General features: G+C 41.9%; 1 protein-coding gene across 2 annotated transcripts in view; it reads right to left on the minus strand.

The window, feature by feature from the left end:
• Nucleotides 1-414: 414 nt before the first annotated feature.
• PSTPIP1 (proline-serine-threonine phosphatase interacting protein 1) overlaps nucleotides 415-21,354 on the minus strand; it is a 91,406-nt gene continuing 70,466 nt past the window's right edge. For both annotated transcript variants that reach the window (XM_050967029.1, XM_050967030.1), the window contains exons 7-15: nucleotides 20,340-20,438; nucleotides 17,554-17,599; nucleotides 16,318-16,397; nucleotides 11,814-11,912; nucleotides 10,492-10,588; nucleotides 7,826-7,910; nucleotides 6,699-6,769; nucleotides 4,628-4,728; nucleotides 415-645 (exon numbers count right to left, since the gene is read on the minus strand). In XM_050967029.1, the coding sequence (XP_050822986.1) occupies nucleotides 514-645; nucleotides 4,628-4,728; nucleotides 6,699-6,769; nucleotides 7,826-7,910; nucleotides 10,492-10,588; nucleotides 11,814-11,912; nucleotides 16,318-16,397; nucleotides 17,554-17,599; nucleotides 20,340-20,438 (810 nt within the window). In that variant the 3' untranslated portion in view covers nucleotides 415-513. The remainder of the gene's footprint in view (nucleotides 646-4,627; nucleotides 4,729-6,698; nucleotides 6,770-7,825; nucleotides 7,911-10,491; nucleotides 10,589-11,813; nucleotides 11,913-16,317; nucleotides 16,398-17,553; nucleotides 17,600-20,339; nucleotides 20,439-21,354) is intronic.

The following is a 21,354-nucleotide window of genomic DNA, read 5'->3' on the forward strand; positions in this document are numbered from 1 at the left end:
CTGGTATGTCTTCATCCTGAGCACAGCATACCCACACCACTGTCAAAGATGCCTATGCTACTTATGCAGATAAAGAAAGAGATAATTAATTGGTAGAGAATATGACTGTTAGCACAAGAGTGTCTCCAAGCCTGTCAGGAGGTGATACAGACTTACTGAGGGACATTTCTCATCTTCCATTTTTGTAAGCAATTTTTTTTTGTGTGCAGAGAAATTTGTTTTTTCCATACTTGTCATAACTTTGAGGTGCTGAGGGAATGTATTCAATGCAATGTTGATGGAACAGTCAAAGGGATAAAAGCCTTTGTAAGAGGGGAACACCTGTAGTGTCTCTGGGAAGACTCCAATGTGGGGAGGGAGGCCTGAAGAAAAAGGCATGGACAATTTGTTAGCCCCAGGTGATAATCTTAGAAGACAATGATATGGGCTCCTCTTGGTCAACACTGGCTGATCATGTGTGCCATTTTAGAGAATAAGGTATTTTTAAGGTCTTAAAGCAGATGCATCTTTTCATCAAAGCTTTTCGAGGTAAGACCCTGGTACAAATCCTTGTTGACCATTCCTTTCTGCTGTCCACCAGCCATCCTCGCCTTCTGCGATGATTGTTATGATGTCTCCTGCACTGATGTCCAGTTCATCGGTGTTCTGAAAGGAGAGACCAAAAGAGAGAGTGGAAATCTGGTTAGCCTCAGTATCAGACTCTTCTGCATGATGTGTGGAGGATTTTCCTAGCTCCCATGGTCTTAAAGCATATCCTTATGCATCAGACTGTGATAATGAATCTGAAATATCAGACTCACTCAGTGCATGGCTCTGTTTTTACTGAGCTTGTCATATTGGGGCTATCAACTTTCTTCCCATCTCCTGAAGATCTCCGGAGTGGAACAGAAATGCACCCATCCTGCATTCACTCCCTGTGCAGATTAGATCTTGTATCATAAGAACATTCTCTGCCAGAATAGACTAAAACCAGGTCTACACTATTAATTTACATGGGTATAATTATGCCACTTGGGGGTGTGAAAAATCCACACCCCTGAGCGATATAGTTATACTGACCTAACCCTCAATATAGACAGCACTATGTTGACATGGGAGCTTCTCCTACTGATGTAGCTAATGCCTCTCACAGAGGTGGATTAACTATGCTGATGGGCAGTGCTTAATTTGTAATGAAAGAGGTGCCAGGGTTCAAGCAACTTTTTACATTCATAACTGATGCAGAAAGGTGCCAGGGCTATGAACTGCCAAGCCTAGAGGTGCCAGGCTCAGCTCTGGCACTAATGAAGCACTACTGCCAGGAGAAGCTCTCCCTTCAGCGCAGCAGCATCTTCACTAAAGCACTACAGTGTTACAGCTGCATGGGTTTAGCTTTTGAAGTGTAGATCTGCCCTAAATGCAACTCTCTCCTGAACCAGCCAGTCAAGCTCCTTCATTAGAGCAATACAAGGCTACATGCTCAAGAGAGATTAAAAATTCCTCCAATAATCTCAGTCTGGGAGAGATGTCTCATCAGGACAATTGATCTCAGGTTACCTGCATGGTAGAACAGAACCCTGTTGCGGAGCAATAGTGGTCAACAGTGGTATAATGATTTATTCATGAAACATGCTATTCTTTTTCCCCGCGCCCCCTAGGAAATAGCCAGACTGACTTGCAGTGATTTCCATTAGGTGATACTGTCCTGTTTTCTGTGGGATGGGGCATCAGTTCACTGTCCAAAGAGCAATGAAATCAAAACAGTGATAGCACAGGCACCAAAATTTTTGCATTCAACAGATCAGATCAATCTAATTGGAATATAATATTCAAGTGTGTGGAAATCTACCCCCAGGTTAAAAATAGTCCATCTTCATGACAGGAATTCAATAATTCCCCTCAAGGCAAAATGCCATGAATGTTGAGATACATTAAAATGACCCTGAACAGGCTCTAAAGCAAATATTTCTCCAAACAGTGAAAGGGAGTAGAAAAAAATATTAGAACACCCTGAACTATATAGGAAATTCTCTTCAGCTGCACTGGCATAACCCAACTTTTGTTTGGCTTCAGTTAGAACAGGGGTAGTCAATTTCCCCCCCCCCCCTCAAGGTCCAAATGTCTTGGTCAAGGAATAGTCAAGGTCCAGACTCCAAATAAAAATGATAAATAAGTTTAAAAAAATGGTGGGGAGTCTATTCCAAAGCATCTGGTGGTCTGGATTTGGCCCATGGGCTGCCTATTGACTACCCTGAGTTAGAATCTGACTCATGTTGATCTCTTACGAAGAGTCTCCTAAGTGACATGTTTTCAATGTGGGTCTCGTAACACAAGAACAAGGGCACTTTCCATGGAGCCAAAAGCTGGCAAATTCAAAACCTAATAAAAGGAAATCTTTTTCCAAACACATAATTTGACTGTGGAACTCTCGTTCCCAGAGGATGTTGTTGAAGCCAAGAATGAGCAAAATTCAAAGATTTGCTATCCATACAAATGCCAAAGTATCCACAGTTCATGCTAAGGAAAAGAATATTGGAAGGGAGGTTAAAACCCTAGGGTGCAAACCAATCTCTTACTATTGGGGATTAGGATGAGATCATAGGGGGCGGGGGCAGACTATCTCATATCTGCTTTCTGTGAGGCTTCTTGCACCATACTTTGGAACATCAGGCCATTGTCAGAGACAAGCTAGTAGACTAGATGGACCTGGCCAGTAGGATTACTCTTATACTTCTGTGTTTCCTGTGTAGGAGCATTAAGGGCAATCATAAGACTAGAGGCTCTTGGGCTGCTTTGGCATTCTAATTTATAAACATCATTCCACTTTACCTCCTTTGAAAAGCAGTCTAAAATCTACGGCTGAAAAGGTGTGTGGTGTTAGTAAACTCTTGCTTTAGCAAATCAGCTTGTCTCTGTTGTGACTTTATTCATGATGTCTAATGGAATTAGGTCTGAAGTCAGGAACATTACAGTACCCTAGTTGAGGACACAGGTTGCTCATCAGCAGTGTCTTCGGATTCAGTGAGCTTGTCAACCCAAGCTCCTTGCCATTTGCCCAAGGGGCCTGTGCTGGGACTGGCACTTGGAAGGAGCAATCAACAGGGCACAGTGTATTTCCATGGGAAAAATGTGAGGGAGGGCTGTGCTGTCTGACTCTGTCAGAATATCTCTGTGTATGTGTTGTATCAGTAGTGCTTTCATTAATTTTTTTTTTTCCTCCTCCTGCATGTTTAATGGAGCTGGAATAATATAAGCTCATAGTATTTCCATCATGCAGGAACTGGAGTAGCATGACAAAGCCAGATCTTGTGGTGGTGGTTCAGCTCCATTTAAAAAGTGCCTCAGGGGGGTTATTTTAAGTGGAAAATTGATACAAATATTTATATTGCAAATCCCCCACAAAACCATAACTAAACTGAGGCAAAGGCAGAAGACAGGCTGGGAGTCTGTATCTGGCAATAGTTATGAACAGGAAATCAGTATGACTTGTTCTAAAATCCTTTTGTGCAGTGGAGATTGTGTTGGAAGTCTGCCCCTGCTATGGAATACAGACAACACATCAATCTGGTTGGGGTAGGATTCTCCAGATGAGGATGGGGTCAAATGGAGAACAGCTTTTAGATAATATTTGACAGACTCTCACTCCTGTTTCCAGGCTGAATAAAAGCCAGGGAGAATTTTATAACATGAGCTGCAACCATATTCCCTTGGGCTGTAATCTAAAAATTTTTACAAGTGAAGTAGAGTCAGAATGAGTCATTACTTGGATGGGAGATCACAAAGGAAAACCCAGGTGCTGTATGAAGTGGAGGAGCCATTCCCTGCTGACCTGCTCTAGGTTCTGTGTCTCAATATGGTGTCTGAGGGCACTGTGCTATGTGGGGTGCTGTTTTCCAATGAGCTGTAAAACAGGATCCTGACCATTTTGTCAATAAAGATCCTATTGTCCTCTTGAGCAAAAACAGTAAGAGGGGACTAGTTTTGCTATACTGCCAAGATTTCAGTTGGAGTACATGCATTCTTCTACCCTAAACTCCCTCTGCATTTGTAACTGGATACAGTATTCATCATTTCCTGCCCTAAATTTCTATCCAAATGTTCTGGATTCCAATCCTACATCAAGATCCGCTAGTGTGTACCTCTGTAGAGCCCCATTGATTCATGGGAGTAGGGGGTTGCACTAGCAAATCCTGATGCTGGATCAGGACCTTAACTAACTTCTCTTACTCTTTTTACTGGGACTATTTTTATACATCTTCCTGTAAAGCCAGGTGGTTTAGTTACCATCAGTCAAAATGTACAAAGTTTCTGTGTTGAATGAGTCTCTCCTATCCCTAAAGAGACAAGGGTTGGGATGGTTTGGCACTGTTATTGATTTAAACACATTAATGTACAGCAAATTGAAATACACTTGGGAGCAGTATCGTCTAGTGGCCAGAGCAGGGACCTGGGAGTCTCAGCTCCTGGCTGCCAAAGACTTGCTAAGTGACCTTGGCTAAGTAACTCTCTGTTCCATCCATTTCCCCATCTATAAAATGAGGATAATGCATAACCCCTAGGGGTGCTGAGAATTAATGGGCTCTTTGAGTCAAAGGTACTATTTTAAGCCTAGTTCATTACGACACCCATTCTTTAATCCTTTGACTACCTGGGCTGTATAGTCGTAGAGCACTCTGTAGTCCTGGGATGGTGTGGTTGCTGCTTGTTCACCCACATTAATAGCGGCGTAGACTCCATCCACTTTCTCGTCTAGAAAACAGTGAAAGAGTTCAGCTGCTTATAAATGCAAGGAATCATTTGCAAGAGTTCACAAACACAAAGGTGTCTACTCTTCTCTCTGTGCACTGGGATGTGTGTGCCTAGAGAAACAGCTATGGACTCCAGGTAAAGCTAGGCACAACTGCCACTGTCTACATGCACAAACAGCTGTGAGCAGATCGGGGAGGCATTAAGTGTGACAGATGCTGTTCATATGCTACTGTACAGACACGTGGGACCCAATCCTGGATGGCACTGAATGCCTTCAACTCTCATTCAAGTTGTATTCACAGGGACACCATTGAATTCTATAGAAATGGATGGCACTTCGGCTCCGACTATGAAAGGAGCCTAAGTCTCATTGAAAGTCAGTGTGCCTTAGACTCCTAAGTGCCTATTTCATTCTCAAAAATGAGACTGAGGCTCCTAAATCAGTGAGACATTACAACTCTGAGGAGAGCAACATCTACGCACCTTTAAAAACCTGGCCCTTGCTGATCTAGCCTGCATGAATGGCACTGAAGTCTCACTGTTCAGGGACTCCAAACAAGGGATTTAGGAGAGACTGTGTTTCATTTCTGGGTGGCCGAGTGGACAGGCAGACGTAGTGAAGGAAACTGGTTCCAGCAGCAGTTTTTTTTTTTTTTTTCCATTAGGGAACAATCGCAGTTTAAATCTCCTTAGCTGGTTTTAAATCGAGCCAATACAAATGTCACAAACCATTATTTCCTGTGCTGTCAAAATATTATGCTTTGCCGTCTGGGTGACACAAGTGGCATGTGCAGGGCCATCCTTAGGCATACTGCAATGCGGCTGTGTAGGGCACCTGAAAATTTGGGGTACCCCTGGGTCTTAGTGTCCACCCATCCACCTCTTCCTATCCCTGCTCTGACCCTTCCTGCAGGCTCCCACCACCGCTATCTGCAGCAGCCTGGGGAGTCTTCCTCCAGAGGGGATCTAGTACTTAAAAGTGAAAACGCCTTCCAGCCTGCCAGACCTATTAGCACAACACTGAAACTTATGTTATATTTAAGCTTATGCTCAAATAAATTCGTTAGTCTCTAAGGTGCCACAAGTACTCCCGTTCTGTTCTTTTTGCGGACACAGACTAAAACGGCTGCTACTCTGAACACTGACATTGTTAAAGAGCCGTTCAAGCGGTAAAGAAGTCATTTAACAGGCATTTGCCAACCCCCAGATATATACGGTCAGGTTCTGAATTTACGGACAGTTGTGCATTACTGTAATAGTTACTCAGAACATGTTAGTCTGCAGGACCTTAGTTTAAAATTTGCCTTAAAAATATTTCATTAGTGTGTTGCTGAAGAGTATAAAATTACATCTCTTAAATTGTGCATCTAAAAGTCTATGCAAGAATCTAAGTATTCATCATTTTAGACTTAAATGCTTGGATCTTCTGACATAGTTTTTTAAATAAATCCTTCAAAAGACCACCCATATCTAAAATACACATGCAAGCCCGAGCTGCCGTCAGGCATAGGGGCACCAGTTTAATAATACTGCATACGGCCCCATAAATCCTAAGGATGGCCCTGGACATGGGATTGGTAAGGCAACATAACATTTGAAGCAGTACGGATACCTGTGTTTGCAGGGACACCAAGCTGGGCCACCGGAAGGCTTGAGAAGGATTCCCCATACTCTACTTACGTTGAGGAAAAAATTGTGTTCCTAGATCTTGAAGTCTCAGTCAGAATTTAAACTTCATGCATCCAGAGGATGATTTAAGAATAGTACAGCTCATATTAGTCTCCATGGTGGGGGAAGCTGCTTGCTACATGTTTGTGCTGTACTGATGTCTAGATTATAGTCTCATGCTAGCTCATAGGATAGATAATCCATTGATGTCTTATCACATAGTTTATTCTTCATGCAACAAGCATGTAAATGATTGATTCATAGGACTAGATACATCTTTTGATTTATATGGTAAAACATACCTATTGGAGGGGCTGTGGGAATGATGGTTTCACTGGAGTTTCTGCTACTTCCATGTAACAATCCGGAGAATCTGTGGAACCAAAATAAGCCGGTGATAGAATGTACAGAATATGTCGTCTGTTCCTCAAACTTCCAGAGTGCTAGTCCACTGCCATGTAATCTTCCTCATTCCTCCCATTTGTCACCAACACTTCTGGTCAAATGTTTCCTCTTTGGAAACTTTTATTTTGTTTTGCACTAGAGCAACAGACACACTTATTTTCCTTTTAAACAAATCCTGGTAAACTAGCAAATCTTCTGAAGTTTTCCAGCCACTAAACTGTACACAAAATAATAAAATATATTATACATTTATTATTTTGTGATAGTTTTATCTTATGGACAATTCAAGACACATGAAGCAAAGCTAAAACCATCCTATCATGACATGATGGATCTGTTGACTGGTCAATTGCAAGGGGTGGCATCCTTTCCTTTTCTCCTTATAGTAATGCACTTGAACATAGGAAAAAATGCTGGCTTTTGGAATGTTGTAGACTATAATACACTTGTCTAAAAACTGTCAGTTTTAAAATTACAGCAAACTATTCAGTTTTTCTCCCTGGATGTTTCCCCAACCAGCATAAACTGTATTAGTATAAGCCATCTTCTGCTGATATAATAGGGTCCACATTAGGGCTTTCATAGGTATAAATGTTCCTGTATAAATCTCATCCTTAACCAACAAGGCTATATCACTGAAACTTTTAAGCGCAGACCAGGCTTAAAGCTATTTGCTAACCTGTGGCATAGTAGTACACTATGGTTTAGCACAGAAGGTATTGCTGGAAAAGACAACCTTTGTCCTATCACAAAGCAAAATTAAGTGTGCCTCAATTACTTGCTGGCTGATCAGTTTCTTCCTTCCCTTGCCGCCAGCAACAATGTGAATAGCTAATCTTGCTTCACTTTAAATTCTGCTAAATTAATTGGTATATGTATATGATATGCATGCATATCACATCTGCCTTTCACCATGATTATGGAAGTAATTTCTTTCAAGATTTGGATTTGTCACTTGCATGTATGTAACCATACATTGCTTTCTACACAGAAAAGCATTTCCACAAGGAAGCAATATACTCACCTTTTCATCATCCCACAAGACTGGATCGGGCTGTTACTACATCTAGGAGTTTCTCTGGCATAATAATTCTCATATCCTATTGGAACTACAATGGGATAATTGTTAAAAACAAGGGTGTAAACAGACAGACGATATCCATTTTTTCCCCTCTGCCAGCAATGCAACTGATTTGTTTCCATAGCACGGTGGTTAATCTTCTAGAGCAGGTGTAGCCAATGGAATTCGGCAGTGTAACCACGCTTCTCTTTAATACGTAGATGCAGCCCATGCAGACCTGTGAGCTCGTCTACACTAGGAAAACTACTGTTGACACATGTCAGTAATGAGTACAACTGAGCTGATGCCTAATACAGTTCTGCTGCAAGTATAGACACATCCACACTCCATTCGGCACCATTTCAATAGCTATGGTCAAATCCTAATCAAGAAGGCTGCTGCCTCAATACTAGGACTTCTGCCATCTTTGTGTAAGGGGCAAAAGCTAATCACTCTGCAGCTCTCAGCTACTAACTAAGGATGATGACTCAGTCAGCTCTTCTGGATTTTTTAAATGTATAGGCAGAGATTCAGGAATTCCAGCCACATCTGAGGAAATTTTTGGCCCTGTTGTCAGATGCTGTAAAATAGGTATTTCCTGATCTCCATGTGTACATAAATATCAGCCTACCTCTCTCGTCCCCAAAGAGAGAGAATTTTTGCTATTGACCCAAAATACCTATTCATTTTCCCCCTCACTTCTCACTGTCCACCATGGGGCTAATCACACGACTTCACATCCACAACTCACATCAGAGTTAGTTTTAAGAGAGAAGGTTTATTTTTAACAGCGAAGTCCTTGTCTGTGGTTCTTTTATATAACAATGCATGTGGTCGCCTCTGTGTCTTGTACTTTAAAATACTACAGCTTGCAGGCCAGAAACTTGCCACAAGCTATTCTGAGAAGTAATGAGCCACAACTGAGGGTGAAGAGGAGCATTCATACTGAGAAACTGCTGACATGTAAAGGTAAAGAAACATGCCTCTGTCTCTTTTCTTCTCTCTAATGTTTAAAGGAGGTCTGAATGCTTTTTATTTTAGAAATATAGGCTTCATCTACACCAGGAGTACACAAACTACGGCCCATGGGTCACATCCGGCCCTCCAGCCAGTTTAATCCAGCCCTCGAGCTCCTGCTGGGGAGCAGGGTCTGTGGCTTGCCCTGCTCCCATGCTCGAGCAGGGTCAGAGGCTGCTCTGTGAGCACTCACAGCAAGGCTTCTAGAAGGAGCAGCATGTTCCCCTTCCAGCTCCTATGCTTAGGGGCAGCCAAGGGGTTGTGTAGGCTGCCTCTGCCCCAAGTGCCACCCCCACAGCTCCCATTGGCTGGGAACTGTGGCTAATGGGAGCTGCAGGGCCGGCACCTGTGGACGGGGCAGCGTGCAGAACAGCTTGGCCATGCCTCCGCATAGGAGCCGGAGGGGGGACATGCCACTGCTTCCAGGAGCTGCTTCAGATAAGTGCTGCTTGGAGCCTGCACCCCTGACCCCCTCCCACCCTCTGAACTCCTAGGTCCCAGCCTGGAACACCCTCCTATACCCAAATCTCTCATCCCCAGCCCCACCCCAGAGCCCACACCTCCAGCCAGAGTCTTCCCCCTCACCTGCTCCTGCACCCCAACCCCAATTTCATGATCATTCACGGCCCACCATACAATTTCCATACCCAGATGTGGCTCTCGGGCCAAAAAGTTTGCCCACTCCAATCTACACTGTTTTTCATGGAAGATTTCTGACAGCTGGAGAACTGGAAAGCTTATTCATCAGAGATACTAACACCAGTCAAACCTGAGAGAGGAAGCTTAATTTTACTCCAGGCTTGTCTAAACACAAAAGTTGTAAAAGTTTAACCTACACCAGTATCGATAAAGTGGTACAACACTTTGTGCTGAGTCTGTACAGTGCCTAGCACAATGGAATCCTGGTGCACAACTAGAATGTCTGGGTGCTATGATAATAAAATAAATATCAATAAAGTGTGGACACAGTTATAGCAGTGTAAATATACCACTATAGCTTGTTTCCATATGGGAAGAGAAATAAGCTACAGCAGAACCTCAGAGTTACAAACAACCTCAATTCCCAAGGTGTTCATAACTCTGAAATGTTTGTCACTCTGAACAAGTTATGGTTGCTCTTTCAAAAGCTTATAACTGAATATTGACTTCATACAGTTTTGAAACTTTACTATGCAGAAAAAAAATGCTGCTTTCCTCTTTATTTTTTTAAGTAGGATTGTTCCATTTTACAACTGCTGTCAGTTCCACTCCACATATCACCAAAGTCCTGATCCAACGCTCACTGAAATCAATGGCAAGACTCCCTTTGACTTCAATGGATGTTGGTGGGCAGCCCCCACCTTGAGCTGTAGGACTGTCTCTATATTCTGGCTCTCTCCAGCTGAGGAAATCTAGCAATGTGCCTCTCCAAAGCCTTCTATAAACACCATCTATTTAAGCTGCCTACTTTCCTTGTGAGGTCAGTACGTATTATTCCCATTTTACGGAGGGAAGAGAAGGAGGAACAGAAGCTCAAGTGACTTTCTAAGGCCACAATTAGAAAGGCAGCATTTCTGTCATTGGGACTCTACTTCTAATTGGTAACAAGGCCAAAAAAACCTGAGATTTATTACCTGGTGGATCTGTTCCTGTCATTTTATTCTTAATGAAGTAATCCATGTCTGATTCTATGTTACAGTTCTCCAAGCTCACTCGAACCTCTTCATACATCTGCAAAACCGAAAAGAAGGATTTTAAGTTTCAGCTTTTAGTGATGAGCTCTTAACACAGAATCCTCTGCTAGTATTTCTCTCCATCTTAAAGGGACACTGCCCACGTGAATCGTGTGTGTATATATAATACTATAAACACGTTTCTCTACTTATGCTGTGGACAACATCTTAGAATATGAGGAAGAAGGGAGGCCAGGTTTAAACCCTGGTACTAAAAAGATTCTTTTAATCCACTGGAAAGAGGCATCACAAGAACCAATGATTGGAAATTAAAGTCAGACAAACTAAAACTAGAAAGAAGATAAATGTTTTAAAAGTGAGGATGATTAGAACAAAGAAAGTAGTGGAATCTCCATCTTGAAGCCTTCAAATCAAGGCTGGCTGCCTTCTGAGAAGGAAGGCTTGAGCTCAGTAACTTGTGCTGACTAAATATAGGGGTAACTGGGCCTGTGTTAGAAAGGGGTCAGACTAGATGATCACACAGTCCCTTCTGGCCTTTAAATCCATTAATCAGTTTCAGCAATTTATTTCCAAATGCATCTCTGAACATTTTCTTGGGCCCCATGCTAGGAGACCCAGTCCCCGACCCTGTTCAAAGAACCAGGTCTTCCCCACTGAAGTCAGAAGAGCTCTGCATCTGTGCAGACCTGTGTAGGATTACATCCAGATGTGTGGAGGAGGGGAGGCAGAAAAGATTTATTTTCCCACACATACACTAAGAGTCTTAAGAAAACTGTATAATGCAAAAAAATTCCAGGGGACATGCCCAAAATTCTCATCCAAAGAACTCATGGGAGCAGGGGAAAAGGGGAGACAGTAGTTTGATGGTTCACACACCATGTAAAGATTTTCACTTTTAAAATGGAAGTAGTCAATTTTTCCCTGTATATAAGGAATAACAATAAAAAATCCTTATTTAAAACTGATTTGGAGGCTTGAGATTCTACCTCATAGCGGGGGGGAGAGGGGACAGACGCTTGGTGGCACCAAGTTTGCTATAGAATCTGAGTCTGTGCTGGCCTAAATATTCATTTTTATTTCAGTGGGGAGGGCAAACCTGGCTCGTGGTTTCTTGCCCTGGCCAAGTGTGGTAAGATGGACATCACCATAGCTGGAGGCATTTTAGTGTGGAGAGGGGTGAGACAGTATGGTGGCTTTAGAAGATAATTTCTCTCCATGCACAAGGACTGAGATTTCTTGGGAGTGGGGGGAAAAGCCTGTACCTCATCATCCTTCACACACTGCATGGACAGCTGGTTACAGTGAACCCAAAGGGAGTTCCGGAGGATGGTGATACGATCACATTCCTGGAGCTGAAAGGCCTAAATCCAAAAGAAGAGATGTCAAGTATCATGGTGGTTATTATTATTTATTATATGGTAGCACCTAGAAGCCCAAGTCATGGATCTGGATCCTACTGTGCAATGTTTGTACACCTGAAAACCTTTCTGAAACATGCTAGAGTTAGGATGAAGAATTTAAAAATAAATCCACTTTTAGTCATTCAAATTGCAAACAGCAGATGAGGGGTTTTTACCTGACTTCTCTAAATTCACTCTGAGTATCTTTCCCAGACCTGAAGATGAGCTCGGTGTAAGCTCAGAAGGTTGTCCCTTTTCTCCACAGAAGTTAGTCCAATACAAAATATTATCTCACCTTTCACTAAGTTAAGGTATTGTTACCCCTTTTGACCCAAGCAGCTAGCCAAATGTTCAGGGTCTTATAGGTTGCAATTTTGGAAGAAATAATTGATGGTGGCATTAGATACCTTTTTGATGCAGTTGTGTTTATTTACAAATAATGTACCAAGTCCTATTTTACCTGAACATAAGAGGAATGAAACAGGAGATAATATCCTTGCTCCAAGCCTCTTTTAGCCAGCACCCAGCCCCAAAAGACCCCTCTTTAGTCTGTTCCAGGACCACACATACTGTGTTTGATTAGGCTGTGTTTGGCTTTTGACTCCTTCTCTGGGCTGACCGATACTACTCAGGCTTTGCTGGTATGGTTTTGCTGGCATAGCTTTGCCAGCAGCCCTCCCTAGTGAAGGTGCAGCATAAATCATCAAAGTAGTTCTGATGATATATATATACGCTGCCTCCCCAAATGATACTAGCTAAGCAGACAGAAGCACTCTTTGTTGTCCTAGCTAAGTGTACGCCGTGGGTTTCAGCTGCATAGCTATACCAGTAACACTCTCTGTGGTGCAGACTATAGCCATGTCTACATTACAGGCTAAATCAGCACCACTGTGATCAATGCAGTGGTGTCAATTTAATAGGTCTGGTAAAGACACACTAAGTCAATGGGAGAGCACTCCAGTTGCCATCTGTACTCCCACCTCCCAAACAGGCAGAAGCTATGATGACAGGAGATGCTCTCCTGTCAACATAGCACCATGTGGATGCCCCTGGAAGTCGATCTAAGATATGTTGACTTAAGTTACATAACTTAGATTGACTTACAGCATTAGTGTATACTAGCCCTAAGCCTCTATGGTTGTTTCTGTGCTGACTTGCATGCATCTCTCACATGTACCCCTTACCCAAAACAATACCCAGCAAACCACCCCACCCATATAGCTCAAATTCCTGAGTGGCCTTTGTGGCATTACACCCCATATTCTTCATTGTAATATTATTATGAGTATGGCATAATTATGATGTATGTTGTGCAAGATGGATCATGTGAGATCATTGAAAAGGTTGTGATGTACTGAATATGATTATCCTATTTGTATGCATGTATCATTTTTTGTAACTGAAGTTAGGAATATTGTCTGTGCATCTATTACAAATGTTTCTACTTAGAATATAATCAGTCTAGAGGGCTAGCTGGGAAGGGCCATTAAGAAGAACAATAGGTCTTAAAAGATGAAGATCTCCCACCAGAGAACCTTACTGAGGATACTGAAAAAAGCCTCTGTGTCATGGCTGCAGTGGCCCTACAGAGACATGTGACCAAGTCACCTGGTACTGGACTCCATCATAATGCCAGTGTTTTTCCACTGGCTGGGGCTGGAAATCAAACTGGGAGACAAAGGGTTCCACCATATGCTAAAACTAGTTAAGGCAGGGAGTGACCTCATCATGGTTCATTCTTCACTAACTCTCCACCCAAGAAGAAGGCTGCTGGAAACGCCTGAGAAACGAAGACTGAGTTGGGGGAGAAGAGCTGAACCCAGGCTAGAGACTAGAGCCTGTGAAAGGGATACTGGAGTTTTAAGCTGCAAGCAAGTGGAGCTTGCTCTACAATCTGCCTAAAACAACTTTTAGGGTGAGAATTTGCTACACATGTACAATTTCTTTGGTATATTAAGCTTAGTTTGTGTGTTTTATTTGCTAGGTAATCTACTTTGATCTATTTGCTTTCCATTATAATGACTTAAAATCTTTTTGTAGTTAAACTTTGGTGGCTTTTTTTTTGTCTAAAACCAGTGTGTGGAAATCATAACTTGGGGCAGAAAACTGTCTGTTCCTCTCCACATTGAGGGAGGGGGTGAATTTCATGAGCTAGCACGGCACAGAATTCTGTGCCGCACAAGACGGTATAATTTTGGGTTTACCCTCTAGAGGGGGTGTGAGTACTGGGCAGTTCCTTGCTAAGCCTTCCCATGCAGAGCTGATCTCAGCATCTGGGTGAAGCTGCAGCTGGATGTCCCTATGTGTATGTGTGCTGGTAAAGTGCATTCTAAAGCCTGAGGGAGGGATTGCCAGGTATGCACAGCAATATAGCATAAAGGGAACTCAGGCAAGCTCAGTGGTACCTCAGGGTGCTGCCTGGAACTGGGGTGGGGGGGACCTATCACAGCCCTAGGTGTGCCTTTGGTTTGGATGATGTCACGAGCCTATATTTTGATTTGGAGACTGCTGTTATTTCACGAAGGAGCTTAACTGTTCCTGCTATCTTAATGAAAGGTAGTGGGTTACACTCAAAGCTTCAAGAAATTTTAACCCAACCTTTACCAACCTATCCCACTGGCACAAAATAAAGGGGGAAAGAGGAGAAGGGGATGGCACTGTGATTTGAATAGCAAATGATCCCAAGGATTTAGAACCCGGAATCCTGTTGTAACAAGATGAGGGGATGAGCTTTTTGGATTTCTAATACAGGTAATCTCCTAATGAAAAGCTTTGGGAAAATACTGTATGTAGAAACTGTTGGATTCATACATTATTATTTCTAAGACTATTTGTGTAGAAGAACAGAGTTTTTTGGTTCTTCAGAGTTCACTTGCTCCTTTCTTCCTCTGCTTGAAATTGTTATACTTTAGCAGAGCTGGGGTGCGGGGCGGAAGGAACTCAAGAAGAGAAACTATTTTAAAACTTTTTACAGCAAAGTCAGAAATAAAATTCATCTCTAAGCTGAACTGTTCTTCTAAATAGAATGTGCTTATTTGTTTTCCATAAGGTGTGGAAAGCTCAAACTCTTCTAGCCATTTGCTCCCTTCTTCTTTTTTCACTATTCGCATCCACACCAGCACAAAACTAAGTACATAGAATGTTTTACAAAATATTGAGTAAGATACATTCCCTGTCCCCTAAAGATCTCATCATGTTAGAAATAAGGCATGGCACAATGGAAGGAGGGTGTGGAGAAACCAGCTGGTGAAAAGAAAAAGGTAGGAAGCATTTCTAGGAGAAGTAGCTTTTAAGAAGAGACTGAAAGAGATGAGAGAGTATTTCATTTGGGGCAGCAACTCTGCAAAGTACTTAAGCACTACAGGGACTTCTGAACACAAAAAGCCATTTGCAATGCATAACTATTCTATTGCTCACAAGTGCATCAGTTCATTAAAACAGACACTATTATTCTGTTGTAGATGGTGAACTTAACATGCCAACTACATATGCACATGTGTATATAAACCAGTATTTGGACATCTTTCATAAGTTGCTAGCTTAGAACCCCCTTAAAAATTTAGTAGTCCTGGATTTAGCCACAAGCATATCTAGAAAGGGCTCAATAACTCCATTTGCTGAAGAGTGATACACCTGTACTAACTGCAGCAGGCAGGCTCTGGCCAGGTTCTGAAGAGCACTCCCAGGCTGGGACATGTATAGGAGTGGTGGAAAGCGGTGGGGGAGGGGAGAGGAAATCTGAATCTTAGGGGAAACTTCAGATTTTTTTTTTTTACACCATTTCCATAGAATGGCTGCCATGCCAGCTATGGGACAATTCCAGAAAGTGAAAGTTACAGGGAGGCAGGGATGATGTAAAAATAGCTGGCAAGCATACAGAAGCAGACCACAAATGGATTATCTGTGGGCTAAGAAGCATTGGAAGCTCCTGGACATAAACTGATATTCAGGCACTTTTAAATTGTGTGCTTCTAACCAGTCACTTGGGAAATAGGTTTAACTTGGCTTTGATTTAAATAAGGCAGCCCTAAAAACTAGCAGGATCTTATATTCCACCATAGGTTAGATCCTCAAAATGGGCAGTGTACTGCTGTAACTATGCCAATTTAAACCAGCTGAGGATCTGGCTACCTAAATTTAATGGGCAAGAAAGAAAAGCATAAGCAAGTCAGAAAACTAACGACACTACCATGGATTTAAAGTATAGCTAAGTGTACTCTTGCAGCAGTCATCTCTAGCTAATCACAGACTATCAACAGTATGTAACAGATCCCTTAGTGGTAACACTGCATCTGGGACTGAGATCCGTGAGTGAGTAAAATAAAAAAATGCACAAACAAATTGTTCCAAAGGTCAAAATATTTACCTCACAGGTGCTGATATGTTCCTTCTCCCACTCTATTCTGGCCTTATCCAGCTGTTCTATATACTGCTTGTATACCCTTTCTGTAAATAGAAAGATGAAACAGAAACTTCCTGACTGACACAAAATGATGCAGGGCCCCACATCTCCTCCTGTTAGGTACGGTGTGACTTTACTTTGGTAAAACATAGCCCTAACCTATATCCTACAGAATATAGTACAATAGAGCCCGGTTAAGCAGAAAGATGCCTGGGTTAGCTCATGGTATTTTTACTGGAGATAATGATCTCTCTGCCCACAGGTACTCCACAAATATCTCAACTGGACAATGTGTATGCTCATAGCAGCCATGGGTTCTTAGGCTTGAGTGATATTGTAGGATTGAATTGTCGAAAGTGAACAAGGTGCCCAAGAAGGACACAGAAGGACCCACCCAATTGGCAGAGGGAATTTCTTGAGGGCTCAGGAGTGGAATGCTCCATTTCACAGTCCCAGAGCATATGTGAGTTTCCTGTGTTTCTGATAATGGAGTGCGTATACATGGTGGCTGGGAGTCATACCTCCCAGCCTGAGGAGACAGACAAACACGTGAAAGCTCTGCTTGATTTAGCATGCTAAAAATCACACTGTGGCCTACGTGCAACAGGCACAAGTACAATCCCACCTGACCCCTTGGGTATGTACTTCCGCAGCTAGCCTGAGCCGCCACTCATGCCACTTCGGCTACACTGCTATGTGTACACTGAGCTAGCGCACATCCATCTCCTGAACTGGGAATTACACCTCCCTGCTGCAGTGTAGATGTACCCTCCCTGAGTTTGGGCTCGTAGCTGGATCCGGAGAACATAGCCATACTAGCTTGCCCATGTGTAAGCATGCACACCTACGTCTTCCTTGCCCTGAGTTAGGGTGGCTGAGGACCCAAACAATGTTAAAGAACAAACGGAAAAGAAACCCCATTATTAAAGTGTTTTAAATAAACTGTAGAATACATAAAGGGTATCTCCTAAGTATATGCAGCATCATATTTATCTTCCTTTAATGGAATGTAAACTTGGGGTCTAAAGTAGCTGACACTTGCCTTTAACTGCACTTTCACTAGTTTAGGTGTCTTTAGGAATCTGCACTTTTATATGTGGGTCGTTGGGGGCTTTTTTTTGGTGGTGGTTATTGTCCCCTCCCCCCCCCGATAGTATGCCGTTAAATCAAGTGGGTGTTAGACTTTATGTAGAACAGTACCTGCTTCATTTGCTGTGTCTTTGCATTGCTTGGCTTTGTTCTGACTCTGAAATATAAAAATAAAACATTGAAATTAAGCCTTTTTCATTTTCATATTTTTTTTCCTCAGGTCACAAAATCCCCCGGCAAAATATTAAGTGTCTGTCCCTGCAAAGAATTGCTACCTAGTTTATTGCTACAAATCATCTCATTGACTTTGCATTATTCAAAGTAGGGACCACATCTGCAGCTGCTGTAAATAGTCATTGTGCCATTGACTTGAATATAGCTATGGCAGTTTGACCAAGGGGAGGCCCTGGTCCTAGGTAGTGCACTTGCAAAGACTCTACTTTCTTATTTTGTTTTAAAAAAACAGTGTTTGCAGAATCTGGCCCTATGTTTGTTCTCACTGATAACTTCTATAGAACATTCAAAATACTGCTGTGTAATGAAAATTTATAAATAGAAATAAATGGCAATTGAAATTCCTCACTCCTCGGATTCCTCGAGTATCATTTAGAGATAAGTAACCAGACTTTTTAAAGGAACACTGTCAAACTTTTACACTATGTTGTGTACGCTAATGTTTCCTGGCTGTTTCCAATAACACTTTCATGACTGCAAGGCCAGAAGGGCCCGCTGTGATCATCTAGTCTGCCTGTATAACACAGGCCAAAGAACTTCCCCCCAAAAAACTGTCCTAAACTGTTTGCTGTTGCTGTGCAGAGTTAAACAGCTGATGTGTTCCACCCGTATGTACGTTTCAGAGTAGCAGCTGTGTTAGTCTGTATCCGCAAACAGAACAGGAGCACTTGTGGCACTTTAGAGACTAAAAAATTTATTTGAGCATAAGCTTTCATGGGTTACAGCCCACTTCATCAGATGCATGCAGTGGAAAATATAATAGGAAAAAAATATATACACAAAGAGCATGAAACAGTGGGTGTTACCATACACACTATAAGGAGAGTGATCAGTTAAGGTGAGCTATTACCAGCAGGAGAGGAAAAAAGACTTTTTGTAATGGTAATGAAAATGGTCCATTTGCAGCAGTTGACAACATTGTGAGGAACAGTGTGTGTGGGGAAAATAAACATGGGGAAATAGTTTTACTTTGTGTAATGACCCATCCGCTCCCAGTCTTTATTTAAGCCTAATTTAATGGTGTCCATTTTGCAAATTAATTCCAATTCAGCAGTCTCTTGTTGGAGTCTGTTTCTGAAGTTCTTTAGTTGTAATATTGCGACTTTAGGTCTGTAATCGAGTGACCAGAGAGATTGAAGTGTTCTCCGACTGGTTTTTGAGTGTTATAATTCTTGACGTCTGATTTGTGTTCATTTATTTTTTTATGTAGAGGCTGTCCGGTTTGGGCAATGTACATGGCAGAGGGCCATTGCTGGCACATGATGGCATATATCACATTGGTAGATATTATCGCAGTATTACAACAAAAAAACTTCAAAAACAGACTCCAATGAGAGACTGCTGAATTGGAATTAATTTGCAAAATGGACACTATTAAATTAGGCTTAAATAAAGACTGGGAGTGGATGGGTCATTACACAAAGTAAAACTATTTCCCCATGTTTATTCCCCCCCACACACTGTTCCTCACAATGTCTTGTCAACTGCTGCAAATGGACCATTTTCATTACCATTACAAAGAGTTTTTTTTTCTCTCCTGCTGGTAATAGCTCACCTTTACTGATCACTCTCCTTAGAGTGTATATGGTAACACCCATTGTTTCACGTTGTGTGTGTGCGTGTGCGTGTATGTGTGTGTATATATATAATCTTCCTACTGTATTTTCCACTGCATGCCTCTGATGAAGTGAGCTGTAGCCCACGAAAGCTTATGCTCAAATAAATTTTTAAGTCTCTAAGGTGCCACAAGTACTCCTGTTCTTTTTCCGTGTGTGTGTGTGTGTGTGCGTGTGCGCGTGTGCGTAAGTAAAAGTAGTCACCCTAGGACTGTTCTGGGTGAAATCCTGACCCCATTCAAGTCAATGGGAGTTTTGTCATTAACTTGAATCGGGCCAGGATTTCACCCACTATAAATAAAATCTAATTTGTAACTTGTGGAAGATTTTTGGAACATTGTTTATATAAAATGCATATTTCCAATGCCATTTTTAGATTGCTCCTTCCCTGTCCCCTGCAAAAAAAAAAAAAAAAGAAAAGGAGTTTGGATCTCTTACACTGCACTGAATTTATGGAGAAAAAGAGAGTTAGGTTATTTTTTTTTTCTCCATCTGCTTCATTGTAAAATGTTCTCATGAAAGGTTAGTAGGTTGTCAGCTAAACATGTAAGATGATGCAATGAGGGATTGAAATGCCTTGCTTTGCAATGATTTATTTTTAAGTTTGTACATTCTGACAAAACTAAACTGTCTACCAGGAGAAAGTTTGATAAAGAAAGGGCATTTAATGTAAGGTACTGTACCTACTTTCGTTACCATGGGATCCGAAGGTGGAAACAGCAGATTAATATGTTTCAGACTTTTTCTTTCATTTTTATGAATAATTTGATTCAGGAAGAAACTTAATTTGCATTCTAATGATAGGCCAAACCAATTGTCTCACTAAATCTCTCAGCCTCCCGTGCTTTTTAAAAACACAGACAACTATGAACTTGTTCCAATTCTATTGTTTGCTCAAAAGGCACAGCCTATCTGTGGAGGAAAATTTCCTAGTTAATTTTACAATGTTTATTAGAAATGTGCAAACTCTGATGCAAAGCGGATTATCTTTGAAAACCACAGGGCTGTCTGCTACCATTGCTTAAATAGCACAGTGGTCTAAGATACCTTTTCTGTTTGCTTTTGGTTGCCTGAAGCGCTTATCCTCTCGAAGGCCTGCTCAGCCTCATCTGCATCCCTGCACTTCTGCTCGTAGGTCTTCTTTGACTGCATTAAAATAAATTCAAAAGAATGTTTTATTTTGGGGCTAGATAACCCTCTCCACCCTGATACGATCTCTTCTGCAGGCAAGGGGGGACAAATCAGGCATTAGGTTGGAACAAGTTACATTTAAAAAAAAATGATTTAAATTTTAAAATTGAAAGGGGAACAATTTTAAATTGATATAAGAACGGCTATACTGGGTCAGACCAAAGGTCCAGATGCCCCAGAGGGAATGAACAGAACAGGTAATCATCAACTGATCCATTCCCTGTTGCTCATTCCCAGCTTCTGGCAAACAGAAGCTAGGGACACCATCCCTGCCCATGCTGCCTAATAGCCATTGATGGACCTATCCTCCATGAACTTATCTAGTTCTTTTTTGAACCCTGTTACAGTCTTGGTCTTTGTAACATCCCCTGACTGCAAGTTCCGCAGGTTGACTGTGCGCTGTGTGAAGAAATACTTCCTTTTGTTTGTTTTAAACCTGCTGCCTATTAATTTCATTTGGTAACCCCTAGTTCTTGTATTATGAGGAGGAGTAAATAGCACTTCCTTATTTACTAACTCCACACCAGTCATGATTTTATAGACCTCTATCATATCCCCCCTTAGGCATCTCTTGTTCAAGCTAAAAAGTCCCAGTCTTATTAATCTCTGCTCATAAAGAAGCCGTTCCATACCCCTAATCATTTTTGTTGCCCACCTAATCACAGATGGACATAAAAGAGAGAAGAAAAAGTAACCTGGATGCTGACATATCAAATGAGCAGCACACCAAGCAACCCACTCAGCATCCCCATGTGTGGTACTGCCACTAGTCACTGTAATTATTTATTTTATGACAGGATGCCTAGATCCCCTATTGAGCAGGGCACTGTACAGCCACACAGCTCTTGAGGGCAGGGATTGTTTCTCATTA

The sequence above is a fragment of the Gopherus flavomarginatus genome, chromosome 9, assembly GCF_025201925.1.
Source record: "Gopherus flavomarginatus isolate rGopFla2 chromosome 9, rGopFla2.mat.asm, whole genome shotgun sequence".
Classification (NCBI taxonomy): domain Eukaryota; kingdom Metazoa; phylum Chordata; order Testudines; family Testudinidae; genus Gopherus; species Gopherus flavomarginatus.